Source organism: Magallana gigas, chromosome 2 (genome assembly GCF_963853765.1).
Source record: "Magallana gigas chromosome 2, xbMagGiga1.1, whole genome shotgun sequence".
NCBI lineage: Eukaryota > Metazoa > Mollusca > Bivalvia > Ostreida > Ostreidae > Magallana > Magallana gigas.
In genome coordinates, this window is record NC_088854.1 from 29,036,264 (window position 1) to 29,058,980 (window position 22,717).

Here is a 22,717-nt window from a genome sequence, read left to right on the forward strand (position 1 = left end):
TCACAAAACTTTTCCGGGCCCTATCTGTGTTATCAACTCATTTCCCGCTCTTTTTCCCAATATTGATCGCGATGCGGTTCACCGAACCGAAACAGTTCCGCGATCAGTGTGTACACAAACTCAGGTAACAATCAGGGAGAGGACCAGGTGAAAGTGAAACCAGGGAGAATTGACAGTAGTTGTTATAATGCCGGTGGAGGGTCGCAGGGACAGACGGGTGGGGTCTCGTGAAGATATTGCAATGGAGGAAAGGCGCAATGACCTAATCCGGGTAAGAAACTATGGAAAGAGAGAAAGTCGGGGGGGGGGGGGGGTAAACCACAAAACAGCATAAATCGATGACATCGATCAAAAGGTATATTCCCGTGTTTTGCTTTTTACTACTTGTGACAGATGTACAAAATGTGCTAGTCCATACACTTCTATGGTCATTTACAGGCGTTGTATAGGAACATCAGTTCTGGTGTCAAGTGAATGTGTTTATAATCTTTTAATCCGTGATTGCCATGGCTGACCAACCAAGTTTAACAAAATGTAACACAAAAAAACCACCAACCGATTATATAAAGTCTTTGCATGCATATGCATATCAACATTCATCAATTATTTAACTAATTTATGTCTTATGTCATGCAAAACTTGAATAATACATATACCGGTATATGAGTTTCCGAGTGGGTGGATTTTGGAATTTTCCCCTGTTCAGAGTGTTGTTAAATGTGCTTTGATTATTCTGATGTATGAAATATGTCATCTAGACCAACTACTCAGGTAAAATTAAATAACGTGGTTGACAATGGTAAATGATTATTTAGAAGAATATTTGAGTTTTATAATATTTGTTGTTGTAATAGTATTAAATTTTATGTAATTTATTGGCATATCTTTTTTTTTTTAATTTGTACACAGGAATTAGAAGATGTAGGTATCTCCACAGGGTTTGCCTTGCATGTTTTGTTTGTTAATTTTGGAATTTTATTAATCCACAAAAAAGAGAAGAAATCTACTGTTTAATGGCCTTCCCATATTTGTTATTTGATACCTCTGTGTGTTTTACTAAAATGCACAATTGTGTAGCAGTATTTATATATAAATCTAATCAAAACATATTAATAAACCCTTACTGCACTGAATATTTTCACGAGCTGCTCTATGTTAAGCATGATTAAGTATATATACGCTTGCATTTCGATGTTATTATTAAAATATCACACACCAGGTGTACTAAAAACCTTGAAGCCTGAATAACTATGTATAATTGTATAAAAGTCAAACACTATGTACTTGTATATAATACTTAAAAAAAGTTAGATCCCTGTCCAAAAGATATCAAGAAAGCAAACTCGGCTTTTAGGAAAATGACAATTAGATTTTAGATATTTTAAATGTTTTTTCAAGAAAAAAGTACCAGTACAGTTGTGTCGTGTACACTGTCATTTAATTAAGCCAGGCATTACTGTCTTTTTAATTGCCCTTCTGGCTACAGTTTACATACTAGATAGTAGCTTTCTTCTTACTAAATTTAAACAAGGAAAAGAAGCCAAAAGACTAAATACTGGCGATAAGAAACATCAAACATGGACAATTTATGAATAGATCAATTAACTCATTAAGTTCAAGATTGTTCACAATGACGGTAAAGGGGGGGGGGGGGGTGAATGGGTAATATATATTTTTAAAAAGAAATTTATTACAGATATAATTGATATTAGAATTTTTGTATAAACTTTCTTGTAAAAAGTGACTTGAAAATTAGTTATGATCCTTTAATAGGTTAAATCAAGGAAAGGGTAACATTGGGGTTCAAAGTTTAACAAGAATTTATTACGAAAAATTAAAGATGCTTTTATACAAATTATCTTCATGCAAACATGAAGGCCAAAGGATGAGGTCAAGGAAATGCCGCATTTTACAAAGATTTATTTTTAATCGGGTTTTCCATAAGAAAAATCTATGCAGTTATTGAAATGGTGAAAATGGTTGTAGGCTTGTGGCTGGCAAAGGGTTACACCCCTATTGTACAGATAACCCCTCCTACAGTTTTCAAGATAGGAAGTTGGTGATTTGCTAATCAATTAATTATACATATATCAGAGGTATTCCTAATTACTTGGATTTTATATTTTTTTTATGAAAAAAAACCCAGCTGTTCTCTGTTGAATGTAAGTCATTTTTTTGCACAATATACATGCATATATTGCTAAAAGGGTCTCTTTTGTACAGAAAACCCCTTCTACAGTTTTCAAGATAAGTATTTGTTATTTTGCAGATCAATTGTACATATATCAGAGATGTGCATATTACTTTTATTTTGATTTTGGTTTGTTTATGAAAAAGTACCATCTATTGAACTTATTTGTTTTGGGAAAATATTGCATTAACAGTATCCATTTTTTTGGGATTGTGTTCATCAACTCAGGGTTGACAAATGGATTATGGATACTGTTCACACACAAAAAAACCTGGTTTGCTGTCACATTGACAGTTTTTCTTTTTTTGTTGAAATTCTGGAGAAGAAAATGGACATTTTAAAAATAGTGTGTATATCAGGAAGCTGGAATTGATGAGTATTAGGATCAGTATAAAGTTCCTTCTGGGTCTGAAAACCCAGAGGCAGTAATTCCAAAGAATGGCCGGCCTATTGGTAGAGTGGAAGTAGTATGTAAGTACATAACCCCCAGAATAATTTAAATATTGCCAATCAGCATTCACAACATATGAGAAGTCACTGTTACCTCAGTCCCTCACATAAATCTCTGAATCAATCTAATTATCTAATTATCTGACATTTTGATGAAGTAATGTGTACAGACTACATGGAGTAAAAAAACCCCCAAAAACATAGATGAATAGATTCATATTAATGACTTACTCAGATGTGCCCTTGATGAATGAAATTGTTAAAAACAAGGATTTTTTTCATAATTAGTGACATGTATGTCATCTGTACAAACCCGATGTGTATACTGTCTATTAGTAAGATGTTAATTGTGCCCTTAATTTATTCCAGAATTATTATATGCAGAATCATTACTTCGATCATTACCTTAACCTAATATATTTAATCATTAATTTAGTATCCCAATTACTTTGATTGTGGTTCAGTAGGTTAATTATCATATGCAAAATTCAATTATATATATATACTTATTTTCTGGCATCGGATGTGAAATAGATGTTCACAATATCTGATCCGATCAGCAATGTTTGATAACTCTATATTATCCAAAAAAAATTATTTGTACTATATATCTGCCTTTTAATATAGACAAATTTAATGAGTCTTTAAAGTGTTAATATTACACATAAATATTCAATGAACTGCTTGGCTAAGTGGCTCCAAGGAGACCTACGACATGATAAAGGTAAAAGGGTTTGAGCCACCAATCGCACCGGGAAAACCAGTTTTTTCTAATTTGATCTCAACTTGTATATTTATTTCATTGTATCCATCATGGTCAAAATTGCAATAACTTCGTCAAATGCATGTATACGATCAAAACATTCTTTCTATTTTATTTCATATATAAAGTTATTGAAGGATAGATAACATTTTTATGATGAAAAAAACCAAAACAGGATTGGATAACCTTATTTATCGTGTTTAAAAATAACATATGTTGATGAATCATCTGAAATAATGCATGACTCTCAGATGACCTATTTTGTAGGAACTGACATATGTAATCATAAACTTTTACGTCAACAGGGAGTTATTAAATGAATTGATGTTTTTACATACCTATTTCACATCCTGGGTGCCCAAACAATAAGTATTTACTATGCATTTGATAATTAAGCTTTTGAACATTAATAACAAAGTAATTCTGGTACTAAATTAATAATTACATATTAGTTAATGAATTTATAATTTTGGATAGGATAGATACGGTAGGTGGAGGGGGATCAGAACAATTAAATTATAGTTAAACATTGAGGAAAAAATTACTACCGGGTACTTGATTAAATATATAATATTATCTTTAAGAAGCTGCATGCTCTTTTTACTTGGCATCTAGCAGACAAACTTAAAATGAGTATGGATCGATTTATATACTGTATATCAGGTTTTTTCCGCATGTATCCAATTTCCGCTTTGTTCGCGACGATTTCTGAATCGCGGAAAATATATCAGCGTAAATTTGATACAAAGTTATGTTTTTATAATATCGTTCTTTCTTTCCTTCTGAAGTAAACATGTATGTAAGAGTAAAATGAACCGTGTTCAGTAAGTTTAGAGTAGAAATTGCAGGATCGGAGGACAATTAAGCGGCAGATAACAGGTATGTAAGCCTCATAGTTTATTTAACAATCCATTGCCAAGCTAATTAAAACGGTCACTTTTCTTGCGTAAACTGATGTCTAATTATACTGTTATGTTTTCACTAAGACTTTGAAATAGTGAAAATTTGATTCGCGTGAATTTTATTTACCGTTCTAGGTTCTGAATCGCGGAAAAAACCTGATATAGTTGAAAGGGACAATTTTCAAGATAATTTCATTGACACATTATCATCTAGCTTTCACTCGAAATAATTCAAAGGAACGAAAAAAGATTCCTCATGAGATTTATAATGGGGAATGTTTACTTCTTTTCTCCATTCGGAATGCACTAGTTCCTCGCACAATTTTACAAGGTTATCATCCGGGCTTACTGCAAACACAAAATCCCTGTAGACGTAACATTTTTTAGCATTGTATTAAAACCTGATAAGCTAACAGGGGCGTTTCGACTGAGAAATGTTGGAAATTTTTCATACTTTTGAATGAACATCGTTTGAACCCTTAGGTATTTATAAATATCATGCAATTAAGCAAAATGTAAATCCAGGATATCTTGGGACAGAGTGTAGATTGTTGTGGCCATTTTTAGACAGTACTTGTATATTAAACTCCAGAGTCAGTTCTATTAATTAAGATTTAGAAAACGCTCAAATTTTAAATATTTTTCCTCAACTTATACATGTATTAAATAGATTATGGCAAGAAATATCATTATTTTGATTTGAAAGAAGTTGATGAGTATTATTAACTTAATCATAAGCCGCCCAGCCTCATGAAATATTTAAATAACTCTAAATCTTGCCATTTAAACCGACTGACTTAATATGAGTACATATGTGGTGGTTATGATAGGGAGTCTGGAGCTTCTCATAGAATCGTGAAATTTAATTATGACCCTTGGAAGAGGCTTTAATGCTAGGAGTGGACATAATAGTTTTGATGGAAGCAATGTAAAATTAATTAATATACTTACATGTGTATTTCACAATAGCTGCAGGTCTATTGCTCGAAGTCTGAAAAAATTCGGATGGATGACCTGTGAAGCTTCCAGGTCGTCCATCCAAATTTTTTCAGACCGGGAGCTACAGACCCACAGTTAATTTCACAAACATTCAACTCTACAGAAAATCTAGCTAATTCTTATAATAATTCAGTGTTGATGTTTATATACATGTATATTTACCCTGATAATTCTTTGTACATGTATTTCATATGATCATTTCAATTATCATCGCAGAAGGAAAAATGCTCACTGTATGTAAATAACTATATCATGTTATTATAAGGTAATATTTCATTTAAATTAAAGAATATTGCATCTAATACACAGGTATTATTAGGGAATATTAATGACTCTTCATTATTTTTATTCCACAGAGGTATAGACCTATGTTTGAGAAGGTGAGTTCTTTTACACCTTTGCTCTTATTCTCTTCCATTTAAGTTAATTTCAAGGAAACATGCATGCGCACGTTAGTATACTCAAGTACATCCCTATATATTCCAGCTTTCACACATTTATTATCACATTAATTTCCTCTTTATCGGAACATTTTTCCATAACCTGCTAGTTTCATTATCATCAATAAAATTGCAAAAAATATTTTTAAAAAGTGCATGATTTTCATGACCTCCTTTTTAGCTCACCTAAGCTGAAAGCTCTAGTGAGCTATTCTAATCAAAGTTTGTCCGTTGTCTGTCGTTGTTGGCGTTGTCATTGTAAACTTTTCACATTTTCATCTTCTTCTCCAAAACCACTAAGCAAATTTCAACAAAACTTGGCACAGAGCTTCACTGGGCGCAAGGGATTCAAGTTTGTTCAAATGAAGGACCATGTTCTCTTTAAAAGGGAGATAATTTAGAATTACTGAAAATTATTTCAAAAATCTTCTCAAAAAATATTAGGCCAGAAAAGCTGTAACTTGTATGGAAGCATCCTCAGGTAGTGTAGATTCAAGTTTGTTCAAATCATGGTCCCCGGGGGTAGGGCCACAATAGTGGAATGGATTTTTACATAAGAATTTATAGACAAAATCTTTAAAAATCTTCTTCTCAAAACTATTTGGACAGAAAATCTTAAACTTGTGTGGAGGCATCCTCAGATAGTGTATAGATTCAAGTTCGTTTAAATCATGGTCCCCAGGGATAGGGTTGGGCCACAATGGATCAAGTTTTACATAGGAATGTATAGAGAATATATATCTTTAAAAATCTTCTTCTCAAAAACTATGAGGCCAGAAAAGCTCAAATTAGAGTGGAAGCATCCGCAGGTAGTGTAGATTCAAGTTTGTTCAAATCATAGTCGCCGGGGGTAGGGTGAGGCCAAAGTGGGGGATGGATTTTTACATGGGAATATATAGAGAATGTCTTTAAAAATCTTCTTCTAAAACTATTTGGCAAGGAAAGCTCAAATTAAAGTGGAAGCATCCTCAGATAGTGAAGATTCAAGTTTGTTAAAATCATGGTCCCCAGGGTTATGAGGCCACAGTGGGTGATGAATTTTTACATCGGAATATATAGAGGAAATCTTTAAAAATCTTCTTCTAAAATCTATGAGGCCAGAAAAGCTGAAACTTGTGTTGAGGTATTCTCAGATAGTTTAAATAAAATTTTTCTAATTATAGTACCTGGCGGTAGGGTGGGGCCAAAATCTTTAAAAATATTCTGGGAAAGTTTTCAGTCCAAAAAGCAGTTACTTGTGTGAAAGCACAGGTTTTGCAGATTAAAGTTTGATGAAACCATGATTCCCTAGAGAAAAGTGGGGCCACAAAATGGGGGGGGGGGGGGGGGGGGGTATATAGGAATAGAGAAAAATCTTCTAATAGGTACAACAACAAAAGGGGCTTGGTATTTACCAAAAAATGTGTGGATAAAAATTGGCAGATTTGAAATTTTTTTTAGCAAGATCGACTATACTAAGTTGTCAAGAATTTTGATTTTGATACTGTAATGCTAATTTGAATTCAGAGTTGAGGCTATTGTTGCTCAGGTGAGCGATGTGGCCCCTGGGCCTCTTGTTCTTTCATTTTATTGATCGACTTGCATGATTTTCCTTTGTCTTTATTTTTTGTTGACTTTCGGCAGCATGGCAGGCAAGGTATACCTCTACGAGACCTACGCGAGGAGCTGGAGGAGGAGGGTTTAACAGAGAGCATCGCTCCCGAGCGATTGGACGAACTTCTCAGACGAGCTGATGCAGATGGAGACAAACGAATCCGGCTAGGAGAGTTTGTTCGAATGGTTAGCAATTCTTTATTTTTGAATTTCAAAATAAAATTTTTGCATTCTTTGATCTCGCTGGTTTTATTGTTTCGGTTCCCAGATTACAATATATAATTTTATAGGTGCTCAACAGGTATCTATGTAAATAGATGTATAAAAAAGACTGTTACTCATATATTTACATTCCACAGATATTTTGCATGTAAAGTGTGTGGAATATAAGCTAATGCAGTTGTAACACTGTAACACACACAGGGTAAAGGTTAAAATGACAAGTTTTATTATGACGTCACAGACTTTGAACGCTGTAAAATGCAACATCACAAGCACAAAATTATAGCTCACACTTGTGGTAGTTACAGTATCTCTTCCATTTATATAAAATTACCCTCGGGATAAAATAGGATTTTTAAGGTGAGGCCATCCTTAAAATGCTGTTTGTTTGGAATAGCTGCCTGGGGGTTTCTAGAACTAGGAGAGAGGGAGGGAATTTTTTTTTTTTTTAATTTTCTAACTTGAAGTTCAACTAATTAAGAATTGGTAAAAAATAAAAATCTCCATAAAAAACAGGTTTTTTGTTTCTTAATAAAAATATTTTATCAGCTGGGGGTATTTCAATGAGACAATTCCAAACAAAGAATAATTTTATTTTGCCTAAAAGATATCATATTCGCAGACAAGGCAAGAAGTTAGAAAATGTAAATCATTATTTTTTTATATAATGCACCTTACTGAATTTGTATGCACACATGAATTTACTCCCAAAATATGTAAGGGTGACCTGAAATTCAAGGCAGGGGTAGCTTATGAAACCTTGGCTTGATTTTAGCTCCCTGTGTGAGCTTTTCAGATCACATTTTGTCTGTCCTCGGTCTGTTCATCCATCTGTATACACTCGAATGAAAAATGTTGTCACATGCCATATGTAAAAGAGTTATTACAGTCAATGTGTTGACAGGCATATCACTGTATTTTACTAAGACCCACCCATTATTTTCATCTTTATTCAAAAACAACAAATGGCTTCAAACCAGGATGATTTTACACTTTTATATTTTCTTAGGAATAGTGATAATGCCTTTATCCCCATAACAAAATGTGTCAGTACTATGGAAACTGTTTTATTGGTGTTGGTTTTATTTACTCGTGTCTGAAAAACTATCAAAATTATGTGGAATTCATATAATTCATTGTATAAAGAGGGGGCCCCAGAAAGTAGTTACAGCATATCATTTTTAGCTCACCTGAAGGGATTCCAATTTTACAAAATATTTAAATTAGTCATAAGAAATGAAATGTTATGATATATAGTTTTACTTAAATGCAAAACATTTTGACATATTGCTGATTCTTCAAATTGTTTAGACTTTGGCCCTTGAATGATTCTTGGGCCACACAAGGGGTTCAGAGCTGTATGTAGGTTCATATCCCATTTATAAGCAATTGTTTAGGAATTTTTTTGAGAACTGCAATGTTCAACATGTGATATGACTATAAAATCGTCCTGTTAGAAAAGGGACTTCATAATAAACATAAAAATATCTAGGATAAAAAATGGACTTTCATTTATATAGGATCTACATGTATTGTACTACATTGTCCAGATAGTTTGTATTATAGCTCCATTAAGCTGATTTTACCATACCTAGTGTTACTCAGGTTAGCGATGTGGCCCATGGGCCTCTTGTTTAAATTTTTTGTACAAACATTTAACGTTTAGTGATACATTTCTAATGATCAACCAAAATGTCAGCGTCAATCGTAGAATTAGAAGCAAGATACAGAGCTCAAAATTTCGCTAGATTTTTCACTTTGTATTTCCTATTCAGCATTTAAAATGTAAACCAAAAATGGCCTCATATCTGTGTACACAGCTCTGTATCTTGCTTATAATTTGAAGCTTAACACTCATATATGGTTAGTAAATAGAAATATGATATTTAATTCTGTTTCAACTGAATAAACTTGAGGAAATGCTGAGCAAAACACATTGCATTAATCATGGATTACCCAAAAGATCATATGTACGAATTACCAATAGAATAAATTGTATTTTAGTACTTTGTTAATACACCAGATTTTGCTTATTTTGCGCAGGTTAACAGTCAACTGTCTGATTTACCAAAGTCTATGTTTAATTTGACATGCAAAATACAGTAAATGGTTCCCCAGGTCACAAAGCATAAAATTAATAATAAAAAATGAACAAAACCGTCAAATGTGAAAACTGAAGTATTTAACCTCAATTTACTTCACATAATCAGCACCAATGTATCTTGCATGTTTTAAAAATTCCCTTTGCACGTGAACTGTTGCACAACATTTGTCAGATCGACCTGTTTATCACATGTCCTACATGGCTGCTTTATAAAACATAGAACCTTCTTTTACACTGTCCCGTTTTAGAAGTAAGGAATACCGAACCTGAGTTATAATCTAATTGAAACACGCATTTCCTTTAATATATATTTTTAATAGCTCAGATTTGAAACAGAAATAGCCCATAATTGTTGCAATTTATAATTTCATTTCAAGAAGGGTTTTTTATGCTAAATTATGCTAAATTTGACCCTGTAGTTCTTAAAAAGTTTGCAGACGGACAGATGGACAAAATGTGATCAGAATTGCTCACTTGAGCTTTCAGCTCAGGTGAACTAAAAAGGGAATTGTAAGTTAAATGTGTACCCCTACCAAAAATTCAGTTAATATATATATGTCGTGCGTAGGATCTTCTTATTTTTGGAAAAATGGTATTACATATGTTAGTACCCAGTACTACAGTCCCTGAAATGTTCTACTTTCTCATTTTTCTGTGTGTTCAGGGTGCGCTCACAGTGAGCCCACAGTGTGTTCACTTGAGTTCTCTGCTCCGTTCCTGCTCAATATTCATGCACAAAGCACTCACCGTTTGCTCACCATCCGTTCACAAAGCGTTCACTTTGCGCTCACCGTTCGTTCAGTATTCACCTATTGTTCAGTCAGATATTATATTTAGGCTTATAACAATACATACATGTATTTAATTTGTTATATTTTCCTGATTACTGACAAAATTCAGTGTTGTAATAATTTTCGAAACACTCTGAATAAATTGTTCATTTTGCGTGTACAAAGTGTTCATAAACCGTCAACCATTTACTTTGCGCTCGTGTTTGGACTCTGCGCTTGCTAACCATTCATAAGCTCTCACCAAATCCCAATCAGCGTGTGCTCGACATTTGCTTAGATGGCCCTCACGGTTCACTCACCATTCAAGCGGGAAAAGAGACAGTTTCAGGAACTTTATGCCATACCTTCCTGGTTTATAATTATTATTAAAACATGTAATATTTTTATCAAATTATAAATATCAGATGTTTGACACTTGGAATATCAGAATGATATGCAAAATTGATTTAAAATTTTAATAATAATGTGACATTTAAAAAATGTCAGAGATCATGTTATACAAAGAAGTACGGTACATGCATTACGTTCAAAATACTGGTATTTTGATTCTTAAAAGATTCTAAAAAGTCTCTAGTTTTCCCATTATATAAATAGTGGCTGTTTGGGAGGGTAATAGTTGAAATTCACACCTCTCGAAAACCACTGGCAATCTTCGCTTTGCTTTGATTGACAATGGTTTTTTCAGGGGTGTCTATTTCATTTTTTACCCTCCAAACAGGCACTATTTATTAGTCCCCTACCGGTTTTCACCGGAGGGGACCATAGCTTTCCTCTGCATCTGTCAGTCCATCTGTTTGTCCGTCCGTAACAAAAATTTCTGTCGCATTTATCTCAGCAACTATTTATTGCAGATGCTTGAAAATTTTACACAGTGTTTGTTAAGGCATGCCATATCGTGGGATTTATTATTTTTGTACCAATCGGATGTCAACTTCCTGTTAAATGATGACTTTGCATATTTTTTAACCGAAATTTTCAAACAAATTTTCATCAAAGATTTTTGAGCAACTATTTATCGCAGATGCTTGAAATTTTTACACAATATTTGTATAGGCATGCCATATCGTGGGATATATTTTTGTACCAATCGGACATCAACTTCCTGTTAAATGATGACTTTGTTTATTTTTAGCAAAAATTTTCAAACAAATTTTTGTCAAAGAATTCTCAGCAACTGTTTATCGCAGATGCTTAAAATTTTTACACAGTATTTGTATAGGCATGCCATATTGTGGGATATATTTTTGTACCAATCGGACGTCAACTTCCTGTTTAATGAGTACTTTGTTTATTTTTAGCCAAAATTTTCAAATAAATTTCCGTCAAAGATTTCTCAGCAACTGTTTATTGCAGATGCTTGAAATTTTTACACAGTGTTTGTTAAGGCATGCCATATCGTGGGATATATTTTTGTACCAATCGGACGTCAACTCTCTGTTAAATGAGTACTTTGTTTATTTTAGCCAAAACTTTCAAACAAATTTTTCTCAAAGATTTCTCAGCAGCTATTTATCGCAGATGCTTGAAATTTTAACACAGTATTTGTATAGGCATGCCATATTGTGGGCTATATTTCTGTACCAATCAGATGCCAGCTTTCTGTTAAATGTCGACCTTGCTTATTTTGCATATTCACATCAGAGCGGGGGTATCACTGGTGAGCATTGGCTCACAGATATCTTGTTTACTTTTAAAGTACCTGTTAGTATAGTATATTGCATGAAGTCTTTGTGCTAAATTACACTACAATAAAATTTTGTGATAAATATTTAATTTAATCTGTTATGCTGTATCATAATTTTAATGACAAAGAAAAACAAAATCTGATTTCTAGCTGCTATCAATTGTCTCAAACAGTTCTATTTCTGCAAAGATGGGGCTTCAGGATACACACAAACATAAAATTTTCTAAGACCTAAGAATATTTCAATTGCATAATTAAAGTAAAATTTTACTAACGTACCTATTTAAATATATGGAACCAGTGGGAGAGGGATTGGCTTCGTGTGTCTATACATACAATTAATATGTGTTACGTGCATGTTCTCATGTCAATGTGATCATGCACATTTGTATAGCTGTTGGTTAAAGGTTAATTCTGAGATTATAAAATATTTTCAGTTGTCTTTATGTGTCGATATACATGTAGTACTTTACAAATGGTGACTGGGGTTCAGAGCAATATTTAATAAGCAGTAAATGCTAATTTTGGGATGTCATTGGTCCTATAACACACCAGGCCTTGCAGAAAAATTGAATACTGCGTGTTAGTACGGTATATGATAATTTGTCTTTGTGACCTATTGTGTTATAGGACTGGCAACATCCAAAAATAAGCATTTAATGTTTATATTTATATTTTTGTTAAATTCTTGCCTTGTCTGCAAACTGTGATTTATACCTCAAAATTACTGTACTATCATATCTTAAGGGTATAAGGTTCAAATTAAAATGGAAGAGCTACTATAAAAGCCACAAGAGTGAACTCTGAATTTTTGCCTGTGACGTTGCAATGCAACTTTTGTGATGTCATGATAAAAGTTGTATCATTTAGCCTTAGTGTTTTCATAAGAAATTTAACAGATTTGTAGATTTCCAATGCAAACATGAGGGGAAATTTACACTGAATGTCAAATATTGATTTCTTATGCTCCACAGGGACGAAATATTGTCCAACCAAAAAAAAAAAGGAGTGCAACTTTTTTTGTAATGTAATATCTTAACTCTGAGGGCAAGTTTTGTAGGAATCTGGGGAATGATTCTTGGTTATATGCTGTAATTTTAGTAAACCATCACCATTTTATCTGCTTATTGCTTATCATTTGTAATGTAGATGTCTGGAGACAATGTGAAAGAGCATGAGAGAAAAAAGATAGGAGGTCTGCTTGGGGCAGCTATAGCCAACATTGTTCCACAAAGTATGAGGGAGGATTTTATGGCAAACTACAACTGCAAACCCCCACCCATTTTCATGATCTTCATCAGCATTGTAGAGGTATATAACTGTGAATTCCCTACCCATGTATATTTCATGATCCACCTCAGTATTGTAGAGGTAACCCCTTCCCATGTATGCATGTATTTTTTTTAAAAGTTTTCAATTGATAGTATTTTGTATCAAGTCGAGACACCAATATCAGCCAGGGCCAATGGCCTGAGGGCTGATATTGGTCGAGGGCTGATACAGGGTGCAATATATATATGGAAAAGGATATGTCTATTATTCTACCTTATGGATGCATGGCATTTTTGTTATTGATCTTCATTTAGAATAGAAGTAATGTAAAGAAATATTCTGGAAATGAAATAAACGATAAATTAATCTTTAAAAAATCTGTTACACATGTATCTACAATTTCTAAGATGAGCTCTCTCTCTCTCTCTCTCTCTCTCTCTCTCTCTCTCTCTCTCTCTCTCTCTCTCTCTCTCTCTCTCTCTCTCTCCTGACTGTTGAACTACAATGCTACAATTTGCAAGATAACTTTGCGCAAGCATCCTCAAAAAAAGTTGATTCTAAATTTTTAAATCTTGACCCCGAATACTGGGGCCTTAAGAGGGGTTCAAAGTTTAAAATAGAAATATATAGGGAAAATGTAAGGAAAAAACTGAAATAAAATGATACTAGGAACTGTTTTTCAGGTGATGATGGGTAAGTTAGTTTTCTAACGATTGTAACGCATTTCACATTTTCATGAGAATGAAAAATTTTTGAATAAAACTAGCTGCAGGTCAATAGCTCCTAGCTTGTTTGAAAAAAAATTCTGATGTACGACTGATCAGCCATCCGATTTTTTGTACAGGTCTGCAGCTATAAATAAATATGCTTCTTTGGTTTCCAGATAGTTATTTTCATTGTGTATGTTGAGGAACAGAAGTCCCGCGGTGTGGCTACCACAGCTACTTCCGGAGTTCCTCTTTACAGTCCACTCTTGTATAAACCTGACAGGCGTTATGAGGCCTGGCGATTTGTCACCTATATGTTCCTGCATCAAGGGTAATTACGAAAATAAGATTGATTTAATTAGTCAAAACATACCAGTTATGCTATTTCGTCATATCATTCATATTTATGTGGATGTACATAGCTTTTAGGTCACCTGAGTCACTAAGGTGACCTATTGCAATTGCTCTTAATTTGTCCATTAATTGTTGTCTGTGACAGTTGTCCATGATGCATCGGTTGTTGTGCGTCGTGCATTAACAATTGTATCTAAATCTAAATCATTATCCATTAGCAATTTTACATTTTTAGCCCCGAGACAAAGTCGGGGAGGGGAGCTTATTCTATACCCTGGCGTTGGTGTTGGCGTCCAGATCTGCATGGTTAAAGTTTTTGTTGCAAGTCCTATATGCAAGATAATATTTGTCCTATCTTCACCAAACTTGCATGGATGATTCATCTGAGCCTACTTATGTACCTGAAAGACTTGGATGCTGAATCTTTGCCATATGAATTTCAGATGCTAAAGGAGTTAGGTCAAGGTTTTGGAGCTGGTTAAATTTTTGGGTTCAGGTGCCTTTTGATAACCATTTTTAAGTCACTACTGGTCCTAACTTGTCCTAACTTCACCAAACTTTCATAGATGGTGCGTTTTATGATACTTATGCACTTGACAGTCTTGAATGCTGAATTTGAGCTATAGGTTTTGGATGCTAAATGAGGTGAAGGTTTTTGGAGCTTGTCATCTAATTGAGCGGGAACAAATTTGTTCGTCCTTGGCAAAAGTTATGCATCTCTGGCGGAAGGTTATTACAAACACTGATATAGTGAAAATTTATTTAATCATAGGAAATTCATCTTTACGTCAGCAGAAGAGAGAGAAGCACTGATTTCATGGTTATGATGTCCATGAAGCCGTCTCCTAAATTGTAAAAGTCATTACCCCTGGGTCAGGGGGTCTGAGGCCCTTGGTTAGGGTCAATATGGTGCTTATGTGGAAATGTATTTAATTTTATGATATTTTCTTCTATACTTTCACAGTTGTGGAAGGTTAACTACGGTAAATGTGTTTTTAGCGGACGAAAACGGATAACAATAGGTCACCTGAGTTTACTCAGGCTATCCATTTTCGTCCGCCGTCATGCGTCGACCGTATTGCATTAACAATTTTACATTATTAACTTCTTCTTAAAAACTACAAGGCTGATTGTTACCATTTTTGGTGTGAGGCATCTCGCATCTCTATGAAAAGAGGAATCTAAATTGTGAAATTCATGGCTCTTCCACCCCGGTGCGCCACCTTTGGGGCCCAATATGCAAAAAAAAAGCCAAATTTTCAAAAATCTTCTCAACTCCCACACCTGTGAGGAAAAAACTGGCTGCATAGTTATGATGTCCATGAAGCCCTCTACCAAACTTGTGAAATTCATGGCCCCTGGGTCAGAGGTTCTGGCTTTAGGGTGGGGTCAATATGGCCATATAGTAAAAATGTATTAAATCTTAGAAAATCTTCTCTATTAACATATATATTTGTTAAAAACTAAATGCATGATTATGATGTCCATGAGGCCCTCTACTAAAATTGTGAAATTCATGACCCCTGGGTCAGGGGCCATGAGGTGAGGCAATATAGTGTTAATGCATAATGTTTAAAAATTTTGAAACATGTGTTTGTGTCTGTCTGTCAGTCCATTCTGTCCGTCCATTTGTCTGTAACAAAAATTTCTGTCGCATTTTTCTCAGCAACTATTCATTGCAGATGCTTGGAACTTTAACACACTATTTGTTTAGGCATGCCATATCCTGGGATATATTTTTGTACCAATCTGATGCCAACTTCCTGTTCAATGTTGACTTTGCTTATTTTGTATATTCACATCAGAGCGGGGGGTATTACTAGTGAGCATTGGCTCACAGATATCTTATTCTAATGTAGTTTTTATGCCCAAAAAAAGTTGGCCTCGGCCTTAACTCATTGACTAGCGGTTAATTTGTTTTCTAGATATATCCATTTAATCTCCAATCTTGTCTTCCAACTTCTGCTTGGTCTGCCTTTGGAACTTGTCCATAAATTCTGGAGAGTCTTCTTGATATATGTGTTAGGAGTTATTGCAGGTATTCAATTAAAGTCAATATGTTAATTTTTCATGTAAAGAAAGATAACTCTGATAAAATCAAATGGAAGTCCTGATTAACATATTATATTCATATATAGTACTGTTACTACACTCTTTTGTAGGTTCCCTTGCCCACTCTGTGACTGACCACTCTGTGTCCCTGTGTGGGGCCAGTGGGGGGTGCTATGCTTTGATTGGTGCTCATATTGCATCTGTTATAACAGTAAGTTTCCCAAAATCCTGGGCTCCACATTGTGTTCCAATTTAATTTGATATTCTCTATATTGATAACTGTTACATTTCATATACAATTGCACTTAATTCGATCATGCATTGAAAAAAAAATAAATGTAAAACATCTATTAAATACACTGTAATATCTTTTTCCTGCAGAACAAAGATTCTGTAGAATAGAAATTATGTTATAATAATACATACTTTTCAGTATAAACAATTTTAATAGAATATATTTGGTATAAATCATATACATACTAGTAAATTAGAAAAAAGGTACATGTACATGATTGTGTATGTTATTGAATTATTCTTAAACTTTTTTCAGAACTGGAAAGAGATGAACTATAAGTGCTGTGATGGCTCTTTGATAAGGTTTCTCCTGAGTGCTCCTGTCAGACTATCAGTATTTCTAGTGTTAGGTAAGTATACAGACCGCTGACAGCAAGTGATTTTATTATACTTTCATGTTCAATTCTGAAATCTGATTAGTTTAGATGCAGTTTATAATCCGTTTTATGACCCACAGCATTGCAACACACTTGGCAATGGATTATATAAACAATGCATGAATTGTTACATGCATGTTTATATGCGTTTATAGTTTGAAGTAGAATTCATTTCATTTCTAAAGAAGTCAGTTAAGTTTTCTTTGAAATTAAGACATTCAGTATAATAAAATGAATAGTGCCTGTTTGGCAGCTATAGGGCAACAATTGACATGCCTCAAACACCATTGTGTCAGTTGACAAGGGGACTTGGGGATGTCAGTTTCAACTGTTGCCCTCCCAAACAGGCACTATTTATAAAATAGTAAGTCTTGTACAAACCTGTATTACACTCAAGTACAATTCTAGCAGAGTACTTGCAGTTAAAGGCACTGCAGGTAAAGATTTGAGCAGAATACTTCATTTAGTACGTGCTTGCAGAGCAAACTCGGAATTAGATTTAGGCTTTGATCAAACAAACAAAAAAAACATAATTTTTTTTCTTTTGAAATAGATGTGTGCACTAAAAATTTGTGCCAATGTAAAGCACTTGCATTTGCGGTAAAATTTATACTGTATATCTGTTTTTTCGTGTGTCACATGTACAAAATTTGTGAAAATTGGGAAATTGTGTAGCATGTTTAATTTGAGTCAGTCATTTTTTGCGAATTCAAAAGTTTCTTATAGAAAGTGATACATGTAATAATTACTGCATATTCAGTAATTTGTGATTTAAAAGAGATCGCGAAAAAAGAGAAAATTAGATCAGTGCGAAAATTACTGGATATACCATATGTGCCAGATTTTTTTTGTTTTACAGTTTGGAAAGAAATAATTTTAATATAACTTCTCTCTTTCAGCAATTGGTGACACCAGTGTAGCTGTATATAGAAGATTCTTTGAAGAGGGAGCTACAAAAATTGGTATCTCTGCCCACATCGGTGGAATGATGGCAGGTATAAAATTAATATTTGTATGTATAAATGACAATATAATTAAAAGCCTCAAATTAAACTATATGTGAGTGATTGAAAAAGCAATCTACAGTTGACCTTCAGTATCTAGAGCGTTACTGTAAACGTGGAAATTTTGACGATGTGTTAATTTTGACTATGTTGGCGATTTTTATTTTCTCGTCAAAATTTCCACTCGCCAAACTTCACATCATATATATAGGGTATTAATACCAGAATTTTTTATCGGCATTATCCCGTTAGGACTAGATCAAAGTTAATGATTCATTTATGTAAATAGCTATAAAAACATGTAATTAGCATTGAAAAAACCCATAAAATCTAAACAAGCATGCTTTAAATGCAATTATCACTCAATCGTCAAAACATTCTATAATAACTTTGCTTGCGTAATTATCATGCCGTGTTTGACCTACTTTATTACCTCAGGCAATATCGTATAGTGAATAAAAACAAAATACAAAGAACAATTTTATTCCATCAAATCTGTACAGACTTTTTTTTCATTCAAAGTTAAATTTTATTAATACCAACGCTTGTAAAAGAGTTTGCAAGAAAGATAACTCTAACCCTGGCATAATAAGAAATCAAAGATAGATAACTCTTACTCTTGTTCAAAAATTCGTCAAAATTAAAACTCGCCAATTGTCTCTTACTAAAAAATCGTCAAATTTTGAACTCGTCAATATAACCACGTTTACAGTAATTGATATTTCTACTATATTTTACTATGAATATGTCAGAGAATTAAAAGACCTAACAGATGTTTCATTATCTCATCTACTGGTGTATATATCAGTCAATATTGATCTTGCTATTAAATTCTGAGATAATTAGGTTTGACAATATATAAATAGTGCCTGTTTGGGAGGGTAACAGTTGAAATTGACACCCCGAGAAAACCATTGTCAACCGACGCGAAGCGGAGGTTGACAATGGTTTTCGAGGGGTGTCAATTTCAACTGTTATCCTCCCAAACAGGCACTATTTATTTTGTTATACTGAATGTCTTTTTTTAAATTTTTAAGAAAATTTTACTGCTTTTATATAGGAATAACGTGAATTCTACAGCGAACCGTACGCGCATAATTTTCGCGCATGTAACATTTTTTAATGTTACCCGTTGCCAAGTGCGTTGCTAACGCTGAGGGTAATAGTAAATATTATTAACTGCGTCTTAACCAATCAGATTTCAGTATTTAACATGAAAGTATAACAATATATTATACTCTTATAAAATAGTAGCTTCAACCTAATAAGATTCAGTTTAATTTTTTATCATAAGGAAATAAAAAAATGTGTATCCTTGCAAATTATTACAAAATTGTATGAAATTTAAATGATCGAGCTTCAGTGTGATGCAGGTCACATTATAACAGAGGCAGCATACTGGTAATTTTCTAGCCAATGAAATCGCTAATTAAAACTTAGCTGCAATAATGTAGCCCTCTCCTGATTTTTTCTTTTTTGGGGGGAGGGGGGTGGGGGAAGGTAAACATCAGATATAAAAAAATTAGAGAGGGCTACATTATTGCAGCTAATTAAAACTTGAAATAAAATTATTTTCTTTAATTAATTTATTATTTCAGGCTTACTTGTGGGGATTCCGTTGTTAAAGAATGTCAATGTGCTGACCTGGGAGAAAAGGCTTGGTTGGGTCTCCCTTATTGTCTACCTCCTGTTCACAGCTTTCTGCATGTTCTTCAATGGACTCTATACCGGCTATCCAGAAACGGACTGGAGTGACTGTTGCCCAGCCTGAGAGATGGAAGGATGTTGGATATACTATTCAAGGCTGTTAATTACATATTACCTTTTTTATTTTATGGCTGTTAATTACATACCTTCTTATTCAGAAATCAGATATAATTAATATTACTTGTATAGATACATTATACTTACTTTTTTTTCAAATTGAAATCTTTTATTATATTTTTTTTTACAAATGTTGAAGCATGCATTGACACTGTGGTGTAGGTTTTATAATTGGTTAATTGGTTTTATAAATCCTTGCTCACAACAAGTGCCTCAATATTGCTCATCATGTAAAAGGAGTCTAAAATTATTGTATTATTACATTATTGTACTAATGTGTACTTCTATTTGAGATCTGTGATGCTTGGCATAATAGAAACAAGGGCAGGTGTAGACTTGTAAATTTCAGTGCCAATTAAGACAGGATTTCTTTTTGCTCAGTGTTCATTATAATTTTTTTTTCGGGGGGGGGGGGGCAGATAAAGTTCATTTGAATCAATTTAAAAGTGTATAATTGTACATACCTTTTGCTGAAAACTTATGCCAGTATTAATTAAGCTAGGTTTCAACATGATACCGTTATTATGAGCTCATATTTATATTTTTTTTTTTAAAGATTTTTTGAAGAATAATTACTTTAAATTAACCCTGTTCATGCAGTTCTCTTATGAATAGTCCTTAAGCATTCATGACGTTTTCAAGTTTTGTATCATATTGCCAACCTTGCCTTTTTTTCTTGATATCTGAAATTTCTGACATGTAAGGGTTAATTTCATTTTTATAACTTTCTTTTTATTAAGCATGAGTGATTATATCATGCACCCTAATTGACAAGTGAAGATGCATGACCATTTTATATTACCTCAAAGTTGATTACCGGCATTAATATATTGCAAGGTTGTTTTATCATATAATTAAAGCAGGTTATTTTGAAATGGCAGAATGAAACAATTTTTCATAAATCAATTTAATTCACCAGTTCTTTTGATACTTTATTGTAAAAGTGGTTATTTACGCGTGGGGGAAATTTACATTAGATTTGTGGTCAGCTAAAATTAATCCACATAAAATACCCCTACACGTATGTTTACAACAATTTAAATAAGTGGTAAATTTATGCATAGTGTATCGTTTGACTAAAAAAACCATTTACTTAACCTGACCATCTTAAATAACCACTTTTACAGTAATATTTGCAATTTCCAAATTCTTCAGATTTTTGGTGATTTGGTATTGATCATAAAAATTAGCAGAAATTAGCACATGGCTGACAAAATAACCTGCTTCACTTTATCAGATACAGATACATGTTCTGATTGGTTGTTGAATGTGTTCTATTTTACTGTTAGCTAATATATATTTATTTACTTGTACCGTACATGATGTCATGATCAATGAACATGTGAAAGATATACTTTTATTTTTTAATTAGCATTCCTACATGCAATTACAAGTTATCTAAGTCCTGGAACCGCTTTATACTCATTTTTTATAACATCATTATTTTCTACCAAATGTAATAATTTATTGTTTTTATTTAGGTTTGAAAAAATGAATAAAATTTTTTACATTAAAGTTGTTGAGATCTTTATCTGAAAGTTGTTATCAAAGATGTGTAATGATAAAGCATTTCTACTGCAAGTGGGAGGTCGATGGTTATATAGTTCCTTGGGACACAATTTAACAGAATGTGGTGGTATAGTTTCTTTTGTTTTTTTAATGCATTTCAACAAGGAAAATTTTGGAGAACCATCAAGTTCTCTCAAAAAAGAACTATATGATATTGGTCAAATTTGGCCCCATCATTTGCCATTTTTTAAAGTGTTTCAGGTACAATAATTTGTTACTTTATTTTTTAGAAGAGTTGACATAAGATATGTTTTTGACCTATTTATTTAATTCATATGCACTCACTGGCAGTATATGACGTCAGAAGTGATGCTATTTTTAGAGTTCAATCAAAATCAGCAAAAATCGACATTTTTTAAAATCTTTTTTCGAATGGGAAATATAGAGTGACTGTTTGAGTAAGAACGAACTTTTTGTCACTTATAAGTACTGGATAGATACATGTACATCTTTGGTGAAAATATTTTGATTGTTCAAGCAATCGCTCAATGTTTTCTGAAAGAAAAATTGCTTGAAAACAAGCCGTTTTATGCTAAAAATGCAAAAATGGTGGGAAAAGGTCAACTTTATGATGTCAAATTTTTGAAATTGTGTGGTCTTAAATCAAGAAGAAAATTATGAAAAAAAAATCAAATGTATATCTGTACATATTAAACAAATAATTATAGTAAAATAACGCTGTTCATATAAGGGCCCCGGGCCATTTAAGGCTCAAACCATATACAAGTACATGTATAGTCCTTTTGCACTTGCTTAAAAGCTGTTGGCACTGAAATTGAATCAATCTTAAACATGTATTGAGGTCCTTTATATCAAAACTTTTTTAAGTAGAGGGTTTTTTTTTTTGATGTGTTGTTAAAGAAAATATGATTTACTTGTATTTGAGAGTTGAAATTATAGTGCAAAGACCAAGTTAGGTGGAATAACACATCATCACAAAATGGCTGATCTCTGATCGAAACGGCATAATGTTTTATTAAAAAGGATTTTATCAACAATCACAAGTAACTTACTCCATATTTTGATGAATGCTCCTGGAATCCCAATTTTGAGATCAGCCTATTCATAAATGTACATAAACTTACAAAACCTCATTGAGTTAAGTAATGACAAAAGGTATGCAAA

At 33.2% G+C, this 22,717-nt stretch overlaps 1 protein-coding gene across 2 annotated transcripts; it reads left to right on the forward strand.

The window, feature by feature from the left end:
* Window positions 1-61: 61 nt before the first annotated feature.
* Window positions 62-20,739, forward strand: LOC105324466 (rhomboid-related protein 2). Of its 2 annotated transcripts, XM_066076000.1 has the most exons (11): window positions 395-771; window positions 910-921; window positions 5,662-5,685; window positions 7,369-7,524; window positions 13,289-13,450; window positions 14,295-14,449; window positions 16,398-16,510; window positions 16,635-16,735; window positions 17,075-17,168; window positions 18,095-18,190; window positions 19,798-20,739. In XM_066076000.1, the coding sequence occupies exons 1-11, from the start codon at window positions 748-750 to the stop codon at window positions 19,968-19,970; spliced, it is 1,110 nt and encodes a 369-aa protein (XP_065932072.1). In that variant the 5' UTR covers window positions 395-747; the 3' UTR covers window positions 19,971-20,739. The 2 variants fall into 2 exon arrangements, with proteins under 2 accessions (XP_034303136.1, XP_065932072.1); XM_034447245.2 differs by lacking the exons at window positions 395-771; window positions 910-921 and adding an exon at window positions 62-271.
* Window positions 20,740-22,717: the final 1,978 nt, after the last annotated feature.